At 44.7% G+C, this 16687-nt stretch overlaps 1 protein-coding gene across 1 annotated transcript in view; it reads right to left on the reverse strand.

Moving 5' to 3' along the window:
- Window positions 1-16687, reverse strand: part of LOC307244755 (bone morphogenetic protein receptor type-2-like) — a 58874-nt gene that overhangs the window by 25211 nt on the left and 16976 nt on the right. The window contains exons 2-6 of the mRNA XM_080020059.1: window positions 10712-10897; window positions 8710-8889; window positions 3335-3442; window positions 3073-3164; window positions 695-925 (exon numbers count right to left, since the gene is read on the reverse strand). Of these exons, the coding sequence (XP_079876185.1) occupies window positions 695-925; window positions 3073-3164; window positions 3335-3442; window positions 8710-8889; window positions 10712-10897 (797 nt within the window). The remainder of the gene's footprint in view (window positions 1-694; window positions 926-3072; window positions 3165-3334; window positions 3443-8709; window positions 8890-10711; window positions 10898-16687) is intronic.

Genomic DNA, 16687 nt, shown 5'->3' on the forward strand with positions numbered 1-16687 from the left:
TTGTCTATCCCAAAGAAGTCCCAGGAGAAGCTGACTATGTGTATGTGTCTTTTTTGATGATTTTGTGACCCGATTGATCATCTCAATGTTATATGAAAAAGTGTTTTGGCTCATCTCCATGTGTGTATTGGTTTAAAAGCTTGTATTTTTCCCCAATTGGCCAGTACCAATTAGCATGATTTATGATTTATGTTATATTAGGTATACTATTTTGTGGACTTAACATATCTGGTACCGAGCCATGTCCATGTGTAAGTTGACTGTGCTTTCATCTGACTGAGGGGTGAGAAGCCCTGCCTGAAGGAACATGTTTTGTAAATGCATGAGCAGACCGAAAAGGCATAAATGGTTTTGTTGAGTCTGATAGGAAGATTATGGTAACCAACGGCGTCCCGTCCTTCTACAAATCAAATAAACTCAGTGATTGGCTTCCAACATCTGGCTATCACCAAGCTGATTACTGGGACTCAGCAGTCTGAATCCAAGCATAAGGTTCAAAACCATACTGACCTTGCGCACGCACGCGCACGCACACGCACACGCACACACACACACACACACACACACACACACACACACACACTTTATGGTAACTCAACGTCAAATGTCAGTACCTCGGATGTTTATCTATTGAGCAGCAGAAAGACATAAACAGCCCAGATAACCTCTACTGCTACTGGAGCCCGGTACTCACGTGTGGGTAGTAGTCCATGACCAGCAGGTACTCGGTGCGGCCCTCGGTGCCCGTGCGCTCGTCGGCGGCCACAAAGCGGGCGATGTTGTCGTGCTCTAGCAGCGGGAGGCGGTAGATTGAGCACTCGTTGAGGAAGTTTTGCCGGTTGGCGGCCGTGAACATCTTGACAGCCACGGGACGCTCGTCCAGAGAGCCGCAGTACACGGTGCCGTAGCGCCCCCTTCCAATCAGCTGGGAGAGAGGGGGGGATTGGAGACCGCATCAGATTCACTTTCCTTGGACATTTTGTTAAAGAGAAGCCTTTGAGTCAGTTTAGTGTTATTTCAGGCCGACTCGTTCTGGAAAGTGTGAGGAAGTTGATTAGAAAATATACTATTGTCATGTGAAGACGACAAAATATCTAAGAAATCTGAATTCTGGGTTCAATCTCAGGATCTAAAAGACGGGATTTCGATTAAATAAAGTCAGAATTTGGAGGCCATTTTCAGAATTCAGATTTTAGTCTGAGAATTTAGAGCCAGAATTCATAGAATAAAGTCAGAATACGGACTGTTCTCAGAATTCTGTCTTTATTCTCAGGGTTAACAGCAGAATAATTTAGTCAGAATTTGATCCCCATCTTTATTCTCAGAATTGTAGAATTCATTTCTTGACGGTTTTTTTTTCCCCGCATATGGCCCCAACACTCCTCTGGAAAACAGGTAGCAGTTTGAATCAAAAATAGGGAAAACACAACTTAACAAATACAAAGTACACATTGACTCAGAAAATACAAGGTGAATCTATTTCTCCCTCACTTTCCCAAGATTGAAGAAAGAGAAAAAATAAACACATTTTCACGTGGGCCCAGAGCATTATTCAGAGAAGCTGCGGTCGAAAAGTGAGAGATGCAAAGGGAGAGTCTGCGTTTAAATGTCAGCGTAGGGGCTCACAGGCAGTTGAACAAACAGCCAGACAAAAGCAGAGCAATCGGGAAACAGATGAGTGAGAGACAGTGAAAGGGGGAGAACAGACACATCTGAGAGAATGGGTGACGGACGGATGGACGGACAGACGTGAAAAGCGCCAGCGGGGAAGACACACTGTGCAGAGTTCACTTAAAAACCCTGACAGAACAGTAAATTCAATCCAGTGTCCCTTTTTTTTTTTTTTTTTTTTTTTTTTTTTTAAACACATTTTTTTAAACCACATTCCATTTGAACCTCAAATAAACTAAATTTTATTAGGGACATTTCTCAGGGCTCTTCCGTCCAAAGTAGTTCAAGGCTTTTGTTTAGTCTCGAAGCGAGGCTCCGCTCGCAGCAGAGTTTAAAATCAACGGGACACGTGTCCGTATTCGATAAGCTGCAAGGCCAGTTTTCCCTTGGTCGGTGCACATATAGCTAAGCTAGACAAGAAGAGAGAGAGACGGAAGAGCGAACAGAAGAGACATGGCGTCCTGTTTTGTTTTTTTTTGTTTAAATCCAAACCCTGACATTCAGGATTTGGATTTAACGGCTGTGTGGCGCCGTGAGAGACGTCTTTGTGCTCTGCAAACCGAACCTTTCTGCCCCTGCGTCTGTCAGCGGTGGCAGGCGTCCGATGTCTGGTGCTTTAATAATGCATACACGCATGGTTTGTAGAGTCGAGTCTGCCCTGTCTGCGTTGGGAGAAAATGCCGCGGGAAGACGGCAAAAGCTTTCATCTGACAAATGAACTAAGAGAGGGCTCTAAAAATAGCTCCACACGGCTTCGGAATGTAGAGCCTGTCTCGTCACGTCGCGGAGGATGAGCGCTAATCCCTTTGTGTGGGTCTGACCACACAGAGACAGACGCAGCCAGCGTCGCCGCCACTTCCGCTCACACCTCCAGTTCCACTGGAATTCTTCTCTGGTGATCAACCCACACACGGAGGCCTCGGTGCTGGGCGGTACCGGACTAGATATCTTCTGGGCTTTGGTTATCCTGATACAGTTCAATGTCTTCAAGCCCCGATGTAGAAGTTCTTTAAATGCCTCTACCTGCTTGGTCATAATGTCCACATTGTTGTGCGATTGTATTTGTTAAAAATGTAATGATTTGATTTTGTCAATATAGATATACTATAGAGATGCTGGCAATCTCAACAGCAACACCGTACTTGAGGGTAATAGGTCTCTCCATCCATAAAAAAAACAAAACTCTTGTCTCATTCAGAAACTATACCGTACTCTCTTCAAGACATATCCACTGTAGTGTGAAAGCGTTCAGTCTGGTGTCTGAATAATTAAAACTCAACTTTCAGATTGTATTCGTGCCTCCATGTTTGCCTCCAAGGCATCTCTCTCCCCCTCTCACGGGAGAGATGGATAGATGGCTGTGCAGATGGAGGGCAGTAAATCTGGGTGGGAGACACTGACCTCCAGCAGCTTGAGGTTGTCCAGGTCCAGCGAGCTCTCAGAACCAGCAGCCTCCATCATGTTCAGGTTGTGGAGGCCTTGTTTGCCATCTCCTTTTGACACACGCACACGCACACACACACACACACACTTTAAAATTCTGTGCTATTCCGAAGGATCACATTTCTTTCTTCTTTTTTTTTTTTTTTTATAAATAACAGTGAAGACAGATTACGGTCCATTTGGAATGTTCCGTGGTGAGCATGGTGCCATGGAAACCCACCGTGCATCATGCGGTAACCAAAGAAGGCTGCCACAGCGACCACGGCCAACACAGATACGGTCGCCAGGGTGATGATCACGGTCTCCTCGAAGTGCAGGGCGCGGGTGTCTGAAAAACACACAAAAAAAAAGGGGGGGTGGGGGGGGGGGGGGGGGGGGTAGATCAAACAGGTGAGATCAAAGGTCAGACTGTTGCCCCATGGGGAATGTGGGAAAAACAAAATAAGCGGCGGCTGATGCAAACCTCTACTGGTGTGAGGTGCCAGAGGTGAAGAGGCTACGCGGCAGGTAGGGCTGCGTGATACTGACGAAACCAAACTCCAGAATATTTATCCGTTTATTAGAGCGAGCTATTCGTTTTTTGTGGACGACTAGAATCAGTATTTGTTCTTTGGGCACGTTCACTTTCATATTCAAGGTTTTTTGTCTTTGTAACAATGAGTGCTCTGACAGACTGGAGCGCATATATATATATATATATATATATATATATATATATATATATATATATAAAAAGAGAGAGAGAGAGAGAGAGAGAGAGAGAAAGAGGCAACTGCACTGCGGTCTGCGGGAGCATAGAGCTACACGCTGACGTTTCCACTTGATTAAAAAAACGGAGCCCACGTCACGTGCGTTGATTATTTGTTGTGACCGAAGAGCAGATGAACAATGGAACGCCGCGTGGACGCAACCAAATGAGCTGACGATACGTGAGCAAACAGCAAATGTAAATATCTCCCAGCATGTGAGCGTGTGTTTCATGCAAGCTGAACAGAAGAAGATGGGGGCAATCTATTGAGGCAAACAACCACAGTAAACAGACTGAAGTGGGGAGGAGAGAGAGAGAGAGAGAGAGAGGGAGGATTTAAAGTGGACTACACAGAGAGGGAGTGTGCACAACCCGTTGTGTGTGTCGCTCGGCCGAGCAGCCTTGTGGAGGTGGAGTGTTTACACGCACACACTCGTCAGGATAAGGCGAATAACCAGGGGAAGATGGTGTTTTGAATGATGTTTTTTAAAGTGTATTCCTTCAACCAACACGGCTCATTCATCGGTCCAAACACTCCACAGAATCTCACTGGGATTGAACGTTCCCCGTGGAAACTTTCCTACAAACGTCACCGTTTGGACTTTCACCAGCTGAGAATTTGAAAAATATTCTGCTCTTTCATCTGGTTCAGCCGTCTCCGGCTGAAATGCTCGTGGTGTGAATATCTGACCTTTGACATCCTCCGACAGGCCTTACTCGGATCAGATATGACGAATATGGTGTTTACACGACAGCTGCGGTATCCAAAATAATTGACATTATTCAAAATAAAATAGGAACATTCGTGTGCATTAGCAACGGGCTGACTGGTGAGAGACACACACACACACACACACACACACACACACACACACACACACACACACACACTTTGAAGCCTGTGCAAGGGCTGAAAGCTGTGGTATACACAGAAAAAAGTAAGTACTTGAACAAAGTTACATTATTTTGTAATCTCACAGTTTCCAAGTGAAACACACACACACGCAATGTGGCTCTTTCACGAGGCAGGAGGAAAACCAGCGTGACTGCACAGAAAACCAGCAGGCCCCTCCCATCATGCTCTACAGTGGTAAATATGCTGCTGTTGCCGCGGCAATGCCGTGAAAAAGGGCACCATAAATAATTGATGGCTTAGGCGAGACCGGGGCAACCTTGACTGACAAACTGCCATGAGCATGCAACACACACACAGACACACAGACACAGACACACACACACACACACACACACACACACACACACACACACACACACACACACACACACACACACACACACACACACACACACACACACACGACAAGGAATCAACCAGCGAGGTTAGTGGGTTCAATATCAGGAAGACACGGTTTCACAGGAAGAGATCGGTTGCACACGGCAACAGAAATACACATATACAACAACAGGAACAAACCAAAGCCCTCCCAGGGACACACACACACACACGCGCGCGCGGCCCCATGCCGCTGAGGGAGACCAACACTCGTCTCCAGCGCTCCTACTACTTAAGATGCCGACGCACGGCACTCATGCGCCTCACTCAGCCAAAGCCGGTGCAAAGCTACATGGTGAGGAAAAGGAAAAACCAAAGCATCCTCATCCAGGAGGCCATGATGCAGTACTACGAGGTCTGGAGGTCTAATGGTTGAGCCATTTGTCCATCAAGATAATAAAACAACATCAAATCATAAATGACCCGCCAAAAACACAGCTTTTTATCTGTGGGCGTCGCTTTCCCAAACATGACATCAAGTAATTGAGCCGAAACACGAGCATCTGAACTACATTTCAGGACCATGTCCAATGGGGTTAGACTATTTTCTCATTCAAGATTAATGCCCCGGAAAAAGTGTACTTTATGGGAGCATCTCACACGATTACAGGATGAGGCCCAAAAAAAGAGAGAAATATGCAAGCAGCAATGTGCTTATTGTGGATCGATATGCAACATGAACCAGTGAACCATAACAGTGATGTTATGTTGGGATATATTTACTTTCACATTCAACTTATATACAGTATAATGTTGTGATCTTCAATGGATTAAACAAAATTGCAAACTTTAGAAGCTACTGCGAGAGAGAGAGAGCGAGCGAGAGAGAGAGCGAGCGAGAGAGACACTTTGTCTGGGCATGCATGCACCTTGGCAGTTAACCACTCAAACGTTCCTAAACCATCTTCTTGTTATTTACGGGAAAACAAACTGTGTTCAATCCATCTCCCGAACGACTTGGAAAAGTAATGACACTAAAAGAGAACAAGGTGGATTGGCAAAAGATTGCAAAAGGGGAGCGGTGCTTCTCACGAAAATCCTTCACTCTCACGGCCTTCTCCCTGGGAAATATAACTCTGCAGTGGGCCTCGGCGAGGAGCCTGGGAGAGCGGCGCTGTGGGGCTTATCTACAGATAAATGCGATCCAATTTGCATCTCGTCATGGCTCATAATGAACGGTCATCAGGTGGCGCATTTCGGAGTCTGAGAGTGGAGTAGGGGGGGGGGGGGATGGGTGGAGGGAGCGGGGGTGGAAGCCACAAGTAGGTATGTTGAGGATCCCTCCGGTAGCTTCAAAACATCCTTTTTCTTGCCCGACCTCCTTTCAACCGGAGCGCTTTGCGGGGAAAAGCTTCACAAAGTCTGTCTTTATCCCCCCCCCCCACCTTCCGCAACATTTCTCCATTTCTCTTGGATTAATTAGCCAAAGAAAACACCTGAGGCAGAGATCTGGTGAGCAGATCACAGATTATTTGCACATTTAACAATGCCACTGGAATGGCTCCAAATGTGGAATTGTGGGTGAAAAGGCGACGGCAGGAAAGGGATAAAACACAACAACGTGCTCTTTCGGTTAAGTGACAGTTTGACTCATTTAGAGCGAGATGTTTAAAAAATATATAGTTAAAAAAACGTGTACACTCTGGCGTCTGAACAAAAACCGCTTGTTTTTTTCTGCCTCTACAAACCTCTCTATCTGCCAAATATTGGCTTTGCTGTGAGCGCATTTCAAAGCAAGCGGTGAAATGGTGCTGAATATAAATGTGCAACGGTGTCCATAAACCTGGATTTTCTCTGGACCTATTTTGGATTTTTTTTCTTTTCGTTTTTTATGTTTAACAGACATGCGCTGGAGTTGATAAGCTTCGTCGACAATGTAATTTAAACCAGCTGTGTATCGCGCCAGTCACGCATATCTGGCAACTATGAGGCTTGTGTTTTTTGTTTTTTAACACTTCAACATCCCCTTTTGTTTTTTCCTACAATTTCGTCTCCCCGAGCGTCAAAACCCACATTACTGCATATGAATACTATTTGATTCAAATATTACCGTGTCAGACTACATTGGCTTGACGCCAATTTGAAATAAATTGTTTAGTTCACTTTTACGATCCTTCTATTTCATGTTTCATCAGGACCACATATGAAGTACCGAACGTTTTAAAAAGAGAACGAGAAGCAGCTTTAAATAAAACATACACCGAAAGAATTGGTTTGCCATGAAATATGAAGATCTGTTCACAAAAATAAATGTAATTTTCCTTTTGTGAAAGGAACCCAAGGCCTCACTGTTCAAGCAGTATGTGGACTTTAATTGGTTTTCAGGTACATATACAAAAAAATGCATCCAGAGAGTAATGTCGGCTGCCGCAGGTTGTCAGGAGGAAGCGACACAACTGCCTGTTTCTAGTCTTTTACTTTACAGACGATACGGTTAAAAGAGTTGATTTGCGGCCCTCAGTGTGAAAGAGTCAATAAAACACAGAAAAGCGGGGTACAACATACAGAGACGGTGACAATATTGTGATCGCTTTAAGTTTTCCAAAAGGAGAATAAACAGGCTTATATACATTTGCCCCATCGAACTGCATTGAAGCACAGTGAGAAGTGGTAAAGTGTTCAGGGAGGCTGCACTGTGAACAGTTATACATGATAGGAACCAATCATTTCATAAGGCCTTGGTTGAGACTTGTGTGAGACCCATGACGACTGTCCCTATAACCTTCTAACCCTTTTCCCTTCATACATCGCTGGGCTGTGTGAGGAATCAATATAGCCTTGAATTGATGATGCAAAATGTAAAGTGTAAATGTGTGCGAGTTTAGGTGGATGCATAGCTAAAAAGAAGGAGAGAAGTTTTTGACCGAACAAACTGACGCGGTGATATGGGTTCTTGCGGTGTTCTCCGCGCAAGCCCCAGAGGCCAAATTTGTCCGTTTCTTGCTCTGATAGCTTCCCCTTGTCGCGATTTTTCCAAAATGGCATTGCGTCATGGCAGGGGACGGACTTCAACCTCTCTATCTGGGTCAATCTCCGCCTTTTCCGGGTCAATTGTTTTATTCCGGAGCCGCAACATTCGGAGCATGTTTTCTATCTGCTGTCAATAAATGACATTGTGTAACACGTTGTTTGAGTTTGATTTCACTATTTGTTATTTTTCTCTTCTTTATGTAAGGAGAGGCGTGCAAGGCTAGTTTATTTATATAGCACTTTCCGACAACAAGGCAATTCATGTAAAGCCAATCCACCGCCAACTCCTCTCGCATTCGTTTCACAACGGCTGTTGTTTTGCTCTGCTTTTTTCTGTTTCCGGCAACTGGAATGGCATATAAAGATGTAGTAAAGAGCTGTTACTTAGTTCTTATTGAGTGTACCTCCACCTTTAGTGTGTGAGTGTGCATGTGTCCATGCATGTCCATCTGCGTTGGTAGATGCGTTTCATGCACGTCAGAGTTGTCGAGTGTGCATTTTGTGTGTGTGTGTGTGTGTGTGTGTGTGTGTGTGTGTGTGTTTATGTGTGTGTGTGTGTGTGTGTGTGTGTGGGGTCCCTTACTGAGCGGCTGGGCGGTGGTGGGGCTGGGTGGGGGGAAGTCCTCGGTGAAGTTGAGATTGCACATGTCGCTGCCGCAGCAGCAGAAGTGGTACGTCCCGTTCTGAATCTGCGGGGGGAGGTTGGTAACCACGCAGCGGTCGTCGCGGCACTCCTGCTGGTCGCCCAGGTGGGTCCAGCATCCTGGCGGGCGGACAAACGGCGGGTGGAGCCGAGGAGGAGAACAGATGAGCAATCATTAGCAATGTCGATATTATGACCGTTGATGAGAACAGTCTATGAAGGTTCAGAAAACTGCATTACTTTACCATGAAGCTCCTTGACGTTTATCTATATCACAATAACCATAATGCCAGACGATATCTAGTCTCATATCATGACATCGATATTATAAGGACACATTGCCCCGCTGCAAAGTATATTCTTTAAATGCAAGCACGGTTTTTCCCTGTCCTTACATCAAAACCTTCTCCCAGCTTCGGTGTGCAGTTTGTTTTCAAATTGTAATGTAAATCTATGGATTGAAAAGGTGGCAGTTTTTTTTCCCAGAGAAATATTTTGTGAGGAATGCACTCGGTAATGAATATTTCAGCAAATCCATATGCATTAAGGCGCACAGAGGCGGTGTCGCCCACATGAAAGCAGACAACAGTATTATTCTATGTATAGCTTAACTCTTACTATCCAGGCTTGGACAGATTTACGATCGACTCCATCGACCGCGATTGGGATTGGTGACAGACGATTTATTTATTTTTAATCCGCCAGGAAAAATCGGAGCATTGAAAGGGTGTACGTGCAGTGTACCATGTTCTGAAACTGGAGTGGGGAGGGAGAGAGGGGGCCGAGGCTCTCGCCCTCTCCGCTCAGAGCTGTCGAGTAACCACTGGTGATCGCATCTCACTTCCCCGCTCTACAGTCCCATGCAAAGACTTTAAAAGGGGCAGGTGATCAAAACAAAAAAAGACTAAAGAGAAGGTACATCGACCCCCAGCTCCGGTTCTAGGTATTTTGCCGCTCTGGGCAAACAGAGGAGCAGCAAAATACAACAATATATAATATAATCTCATATAAGAAAGATTTCGATTTATTTTGTTTCCTGAGTTTCTTACTTGTATGGAAAATGAAAAATATAAACCTAACTCAGAGAATTGGAAAAGAGTTTTTTTTTATTTATTTTTTTTTTATTTCTCCTCCAGACAGCAGTACGCACCAGCTCCCTTTTTGTTTGTTTCCTACATGTATGAAACAACATTTTTTAAACCCAACTGAGCTGTCCTGTTCTGCCCCATTAAAAAAATAAAAATACCTGTGCGTCCCTCGCTGTTGGGATCTCCCCATTGCCATGGGACTTAATTTAGTAAAAACTAGATGTTTTTGTGTAAATTCTTTACTTGATAATAATAAATCCTGCACTTCTGTAACAGGGAGACCGTATTTGTCACATTCCATCACGTTCTGATGCGTGCATCTATTGGCGATCAATGCCCCCCGGCGATCGCCATTTGGAATTTCATGTTTAAGGATAGATTTGCTATTTTTCCCCAACCTAGACCTTATTGAAATATTGGTTAGCTTAATGCATTGCACAACCTCTCCGCACATACAACTATTAAGAAACGTAACACTTTGCTGCAAATGGGAAGCTTGCAAGATATACCCACATTTTTTGGTGTATTTTTTAAACATGCTTTGAATATTGTATCACATTTTTATTAAAAATAAACTTTTTTCAATTGCGCCATATATTCAGAGTGCAACATTGGCTACAGCAGGTTCCCAGGAGGAAGTGACACAATTTCCTGTTTCTAGTCTTTTAAATCAAACAAATTCTACATTTTTTAAGGCTGAAATGTGAAGCAGAGTGGCAAGTTTTTGCGTTCAGCAAATTCTGATACAAAGAACCAATGTTTTAATAAGGCCTGAGTTCAAAAACAGCAACCCTATCCATAACCAAGAATAACATTTCCCCCCATTTACCAGCAGGAACAATTTACGCCGGTACCTTGTTTGACCAGACGGACGTCTCCCGGCAGACTCTTCTCCCACAGGCCGAAACAGTGGCCTCCCTTGGCACAACGGATGGTGGTGTTCTCAGGGGAGACGGGGTCCTCGCCACCCGCCACCCGCTCCACCTCCCACTGTTGCAGCTGGTCCGTGAAGGCGCACTCCCTCTCCTCGCCCTGTGCCGCTGCGGAAAGAAATGTATTCATGAAATATGCATCCATACATGTATAAATATGCATTGAGAAAACAAAACGGGAGCGGCATGCACATGGACATTTTAACATAAGGCTACGGCGTGGAAGTGTGTGCAGAGTAGGGCAGCAACTAACGACTTTTGATCGTCGTTTAATCTATTGATTATTGGGATTATGAATCGCACAATTACCCAATGGATCTCATTTAGCTATGAGCTTTTAAATTTAGCTTTAGGTCGTTTTCGGCATGTGATAATTAACAATATAGACAATATGTCTCAACTCACTTTTTTGCTGATAAACGGGACAAATAAAAATTCCATTTGTTCTGTCAAAATTGAAAACCAAGGATAAGCAAAGGCGCAGCAATAAAATAGAACAAAACTACAGCAAGTTTCCACTTAAACAAATAAACCAAACAATCCATCTTAATCCATCTATCATGTTTTTCCATATTTTCTGTCATATACAGAATGTTACAATGTCGAATGTTCGTATGAGACGTGGACAAAGTGTCAAATATTCAGGTAAACTAATGACAAAATAATCGCTGTGAGCAAAACGCTCAGGCTTCTGAACGCTCGGTTTTCAAAGGTTTCTACTCTCTGCACGAGCTGACATCAGCTAGTCACGGATTTCTTCCGGCCACCAAGGTCGGAACAAACTTTTAAAATAGGCCTTGTAGATCTAATAAGAGTCGAGATTCAGCCAGAAACAGATTTTAGTGTACTAAAATCGGCGCAAACTATTAAATGACATCTTGTAGATTGAATATGAGTGAAGATTCAGCAACTGAATTGCTTATTTCTCACCTCAAATTTGTTCACAAACAGATTTTAGCAGACCGATAAGGTGAAATAAGAGAAAGTTACAGAGTCAGTGCAACACGGAACTCATGCTGAAACCCCAGGGGCGGACGTCACTTCAGAGTTCCAGTGCGGTGCGAATGCAACCAGAAAAAAAAAAGCCCTTGAAGGTGTCTAGTTCTCGGGGGACCTTCCCAGTTCCTAGTTCCCCTCAAGGAGTCCCCACAACTGTTCTTTGCGAAAACGCCTATTGCCTCAGAATTAGGGGATGGCTGTTAAATCACAATTAAAGCTACACACACTGAAACAGCCCGTTTTGGAACAATCTGGGTTTAGAGGCATGTCACAATGGCTAAATAGCATAATCTGAGTGGTATTTTCAGCAAAAGACTTCAAAAACATGTTTTGGGGACCTCAGAGACCTTTATTAACAGGTGTAAAAAGGAGCATAATAGGCCCCCTTTAAAAGAAATAAACAAGAGGGTGAGTTCGTTTTCTGACTTCCGGTGAATGCAGCATCACTTACAGTTTTCCGAGACCGTAAACACAGCATCACTTCCCGCTGTCTCTCAATCAGATATAAACTTTCTAACCAGAGAGCTGTGTCAGCATTTAACTACGGTAGTTGACAGAGTCAACTACGGTCGTTAATCAATGGAGTTGTTCTCTTGGACAAATAAGAAAAGATAAAAATGCTAAAATGGGTGGCCAAACATACTTTGGTGGCCATTAATATACCTGGGCGGCCCACCCAAGTAAAGTCTCTGTGTGGCAAACACTGCAGTTTTTGGCCAAGTTAACAGTGAAAGGCTCCCACACTTTGGAGGTTTTTGGTCGTGAAGGTGTTGCCATAGCGCCATTGTTCACTTCGCTCCAGAGCATTCAGAGTCAGCGCCAAAAGCACACGCAATTATGTCCCAAACTAATCGATAATTTGTTGGCATCTAATTTGGTCATTGATTTTTCTCGACTACGTCGATTATTCGTTGCACACCTAAGGCAGAGGAGAGAGAAAAACAATTTCAGTCTTCCCTTCAATCTTTCTAAAATGTAGGATTTTGCTGAGTAGAATTTTTGGTAGCCCAATGTAAAAGTCTGGGCCAGACTGAATACTATTCCAGTCGTGGAATTGCTTAAATCCCACTTTATGGGGGAAAGTGCACTCTGTTCACCCTAAACTGTCCTTTGTGTATTTAGTTGCGATGTATTTAGTTGTTGTTGATAAAGCAGAAGTAGGAGTGGGTCGGCTGGTATACTTTCCAAACTTCCGTGCGGCTGGACATTAGGACTCCAGGACATCAGCCAAATCAAATCCTGAGAACCAAATTCCAACTTACGGTTGATTCTTACTTCCAGCATGGATGTTCCACTATGCTGGTACACCATGCAGGAAGCTGATTTCAACTGACATTTCGCTGTCACAAATCCTGATATAATTGCCTGGTCCCAATTATTTGAGGTAATCACAATTATTTTGTGAAACTGATTTAAGGGGAATTTTAATCCAACATGAGAAAAAAATCTCAACAAATAAATCCAGAGTTTCCCTGTGGGGATAAATAAAGCATTATCTTAGACAGAATGCAAATTTTGCACATGTCCACCTGTCGAATTTGAAAATTAACTGTCTATCCAAATGTTTACACTTTTATGGGCATATACTCTGAAAGCAACATCAAATGATCAAGACAATTCAATTGTTAATCATAATCATTTGTTTGACAATTAATAACCAGCTAAAATGTCATGATCGTAACCACCCTAACAGAGGCTCCTCGTGCGAATGTAATGTGCAATTCAGCTCCAAACACCCAGGGAGGGGAGGAATCAGGCCAGTTGTGAAACAGTCCAGTTGCAAGGTGGCCAGGGGGGAACTACACACGTTTGGGTTAGTGCCTTTTTATACTTGTACTAAACTGTGTATTTTTTGGCTTGTTTGTATGCCGTGTGTCAACCTCCATGTAGACAGTTTCTAGTAAATCGTAATTTAAAGGAAAGTTTATTTCCGCTCGTAATTTGAATTTTTATTATAACAACCACTCAATGTTTATATGTGGGAAACTTCCGGGGCCAGCGTCAGGATGAATTTGTGTACATAGCTGCAGTCGTGTGCAAGTCGCTGATAAAAGAAATGCCACCATAGTGTGCCCCCCCTCCTTCCTTGCTCTACACAAGAGAATTGGGAAAGATACGGGGTGGAGGAGGTTGCGGAGGTGAGGCTCCCCTGTCCGTGCCTTGTCCAAGGTCAAGCGAGCCTGCGTGGGCAGAGGGTGACGCTGTGTGGTGGTTTGCTCAGCTGGGCACCGTGCCAACTCTCCTCCGACCCCCCCCCCCCCTTTCCCTTCTCTCCTCCCACCAAGATATAAAAGCGGCAGCCCCGGCCTGCTGTCGGCCTTGGGGCCCCGTTCCCGCGGGGCCTTCCCGGCCTACCGCTTCTGCAGCAGCCCAGGGCTCAGGGGAGTGATACTGTACACGGCGAGTGGGAGACGAGGGTCAAACTGGGAGTTAAGCACCTCACCGAGCCTCGGCTCGCCGGACAGAGTTGTTTGAATTTCAATTATCTGCCGTCCAGCGTAGCTCGACACGGGAGCGCATGGCGCACACATCGGCGAGGTTAAGAGGTTCGATTCCCAGCGGGGCCGCATGTGCGCGGCGCCCACTCGCACTAAAGCGAAGCGGCTTTGGAACACGGGAGAAGCGCCGGACATCACGTCTGCCGCCGTGTCGAAGTGTCTCTCCACTGAAGAAGCACAAAAGATCTTCAACGTGACCTTGTGTTCAGAGCAACAAGAGCCCTGCACACGCCGATATCGAGGCACACACATACGGGCACGTACACATACACTGTATGTCTTGGAAAAATAAAAGTTACTTTTGAACATGATAAAGACCAAGAGATATCAAGATGGTCCCCAAAAAAAAGCAAGCTCAAGAAATAAAAGCTCAAGACACATAACATGACCCTTTGCAGGCGTACGCTCATTACTACCTTCATGTCTCTCAGAATACATGGGGAAACTATTGGTTCTTATCACTCCATCTGTACAGCCCAGAGACCACATAAAAGCACAATGGCCATGTTAAATAGGCTATTTTCCTGCAGGCATTTCCTGGCCAAAACCTGGGAGTTTGATTTTTGACCACACCGATTTTAGTCACCAATGTGGGGAATTTCTGTTCACTGCAGTATATAAAGAGGATACACAGGAAATGAAGAAGAACAACAACAAACAATTGGATAGCTGAAGACACAAAGCTGGAGGAAATAACTCTGCTTTTACTAACCTAAAAAATATCTGTCTATAAGAAAAGGAACAACACGGAATAAAGGCTGGGCCGTGGAATGCTAAAGCACATTAACGGGCTGAAGGACGGAAAGAGTCTCGACAACAGTTAGAGGAAGAAATCAATGTAGTATCATATCTCAGTAGACCCCCATTAGACAGGACAGATAATATTACAACCAGATATTTATACCACAATGGAAAGCTATAAAATAAATGACAAAGATAAAATCAAAAACACATTAGGGCATTCCGAACACTGACATTTCAGATTATTCAGATTTTCTATTTGCTTTTTTTAAATAGAAACTGATTTTAAAAACCCTATTGGCTAAAAGGGAGAAATGGGGCCGTTCTAATTTGCTCTGCCTCAATAAAATCTGGCATGGTGGTGAAAACCACACGTCGTGTTTGTAGTAAAGCAGTGGGAATTACAATGTCAACACATAGCAGGTAAAATCTGATGGCACCATGGTAGCTCAACATCATTCCCCACCCCCAAAAGCTCCAGGCCTGGAAACGTGCCAATGTTCCCCTAAGGCTTTAAAGTAGTCATGGACAACCTGGTTTAAAGCCTGCAGAGTAACTTTTAGCACAGAGCAACTACAGGTACAAGACAATACTACTATTTAATTAAACTACTAAACAGACATGATAAAACTAAATCAGAAATAAAAAAATTTAAAAAGTATGTTTTTTTAGGAATTCCTGCACACACACACACACACGCACACACACACACTCACACACACACTCACACACACACTCACACACACACTCACACACACACACTCACACACTCACACACTCACACACTCACACACTCACTCCTTTCTTTCTTTTCTCTACTGTCTACAAAAGGGAGACCGGGCAGACCAGCGTCTTAAAACCTTTGATTGGTTTTGGTGACAACTGGGAGCCCAGTGGAGACAGGACAGCGAATAGAGTCTGCAAAGCAGAGCGCGGGTGTGAGCGCAGGCCCGTGCAGCGGCAAACATGTTTAACGAGGTTTTGGTATCTGGTGATTGGGCCAGCGGGGGGCTCCCAGCATTCAGTTGTCATTGGTCTGTGCAGTGCTTCGCTTGGCCTTCGGTTGGTTCTTTAAACACATTAGCACCAATTGTGGTCGGACGCCAGTCCCCGAGCTAGTCTCTTATTGGCCCCAGTACTGTGCGCTGGAGCGATCTTGGCTCCCGCTGCAGTGTTGGATTGTGGGTCAGGGTGCGCGAGCAGGGCCAGCGGAGCAAGACAGATTTGGGGGGGGGGCTATCAAAAGGCTGGAGAGTAGTTTTCCTCTTTGAGCCTGTTCATTGGATGACGGCAGGCACCACTGAGTGTTTACCCATGGCCCAGTTATTTGCTAATCTCTACCCCCCCCCCCCCCCCCCCACACACACACAAAAAAAAAAAAAAAAAAGGAAACACTTCCCCAACTGGCCTTCAATGCAAGCACCCTCCTCCTCCCCACCACTGAAAAACAACTCCTCCTCTCTCTCTCTCTCTCTCTCTCTCTCTCTCTCTCTCTCTCTCTCTCTCTCTGTCTCCCACTGTCAGCAACCCATGGGAACCGTACAAGACATGGCAGTCCAGGACAGCTGATTAGGAGCGTCACGACTCTCGGCCGGTTCCTGACTTCACATCCAGAACGAGGCACGGAGAGAGAGAGAGAGAGAGAGAGAGAGAGAGAGAG

The sequence above is a fragment of the Zeus faber genome, assembly GCF_960531495.2.
Source record: "Zeus faber genome assembly, chromosome: 2".
Taxonomy (NCBI): Eukaryota; Metazoa; Chordata; class Actinopteri; order Zeiformes; family Zeidae; genus Zeus; species Zeus faber.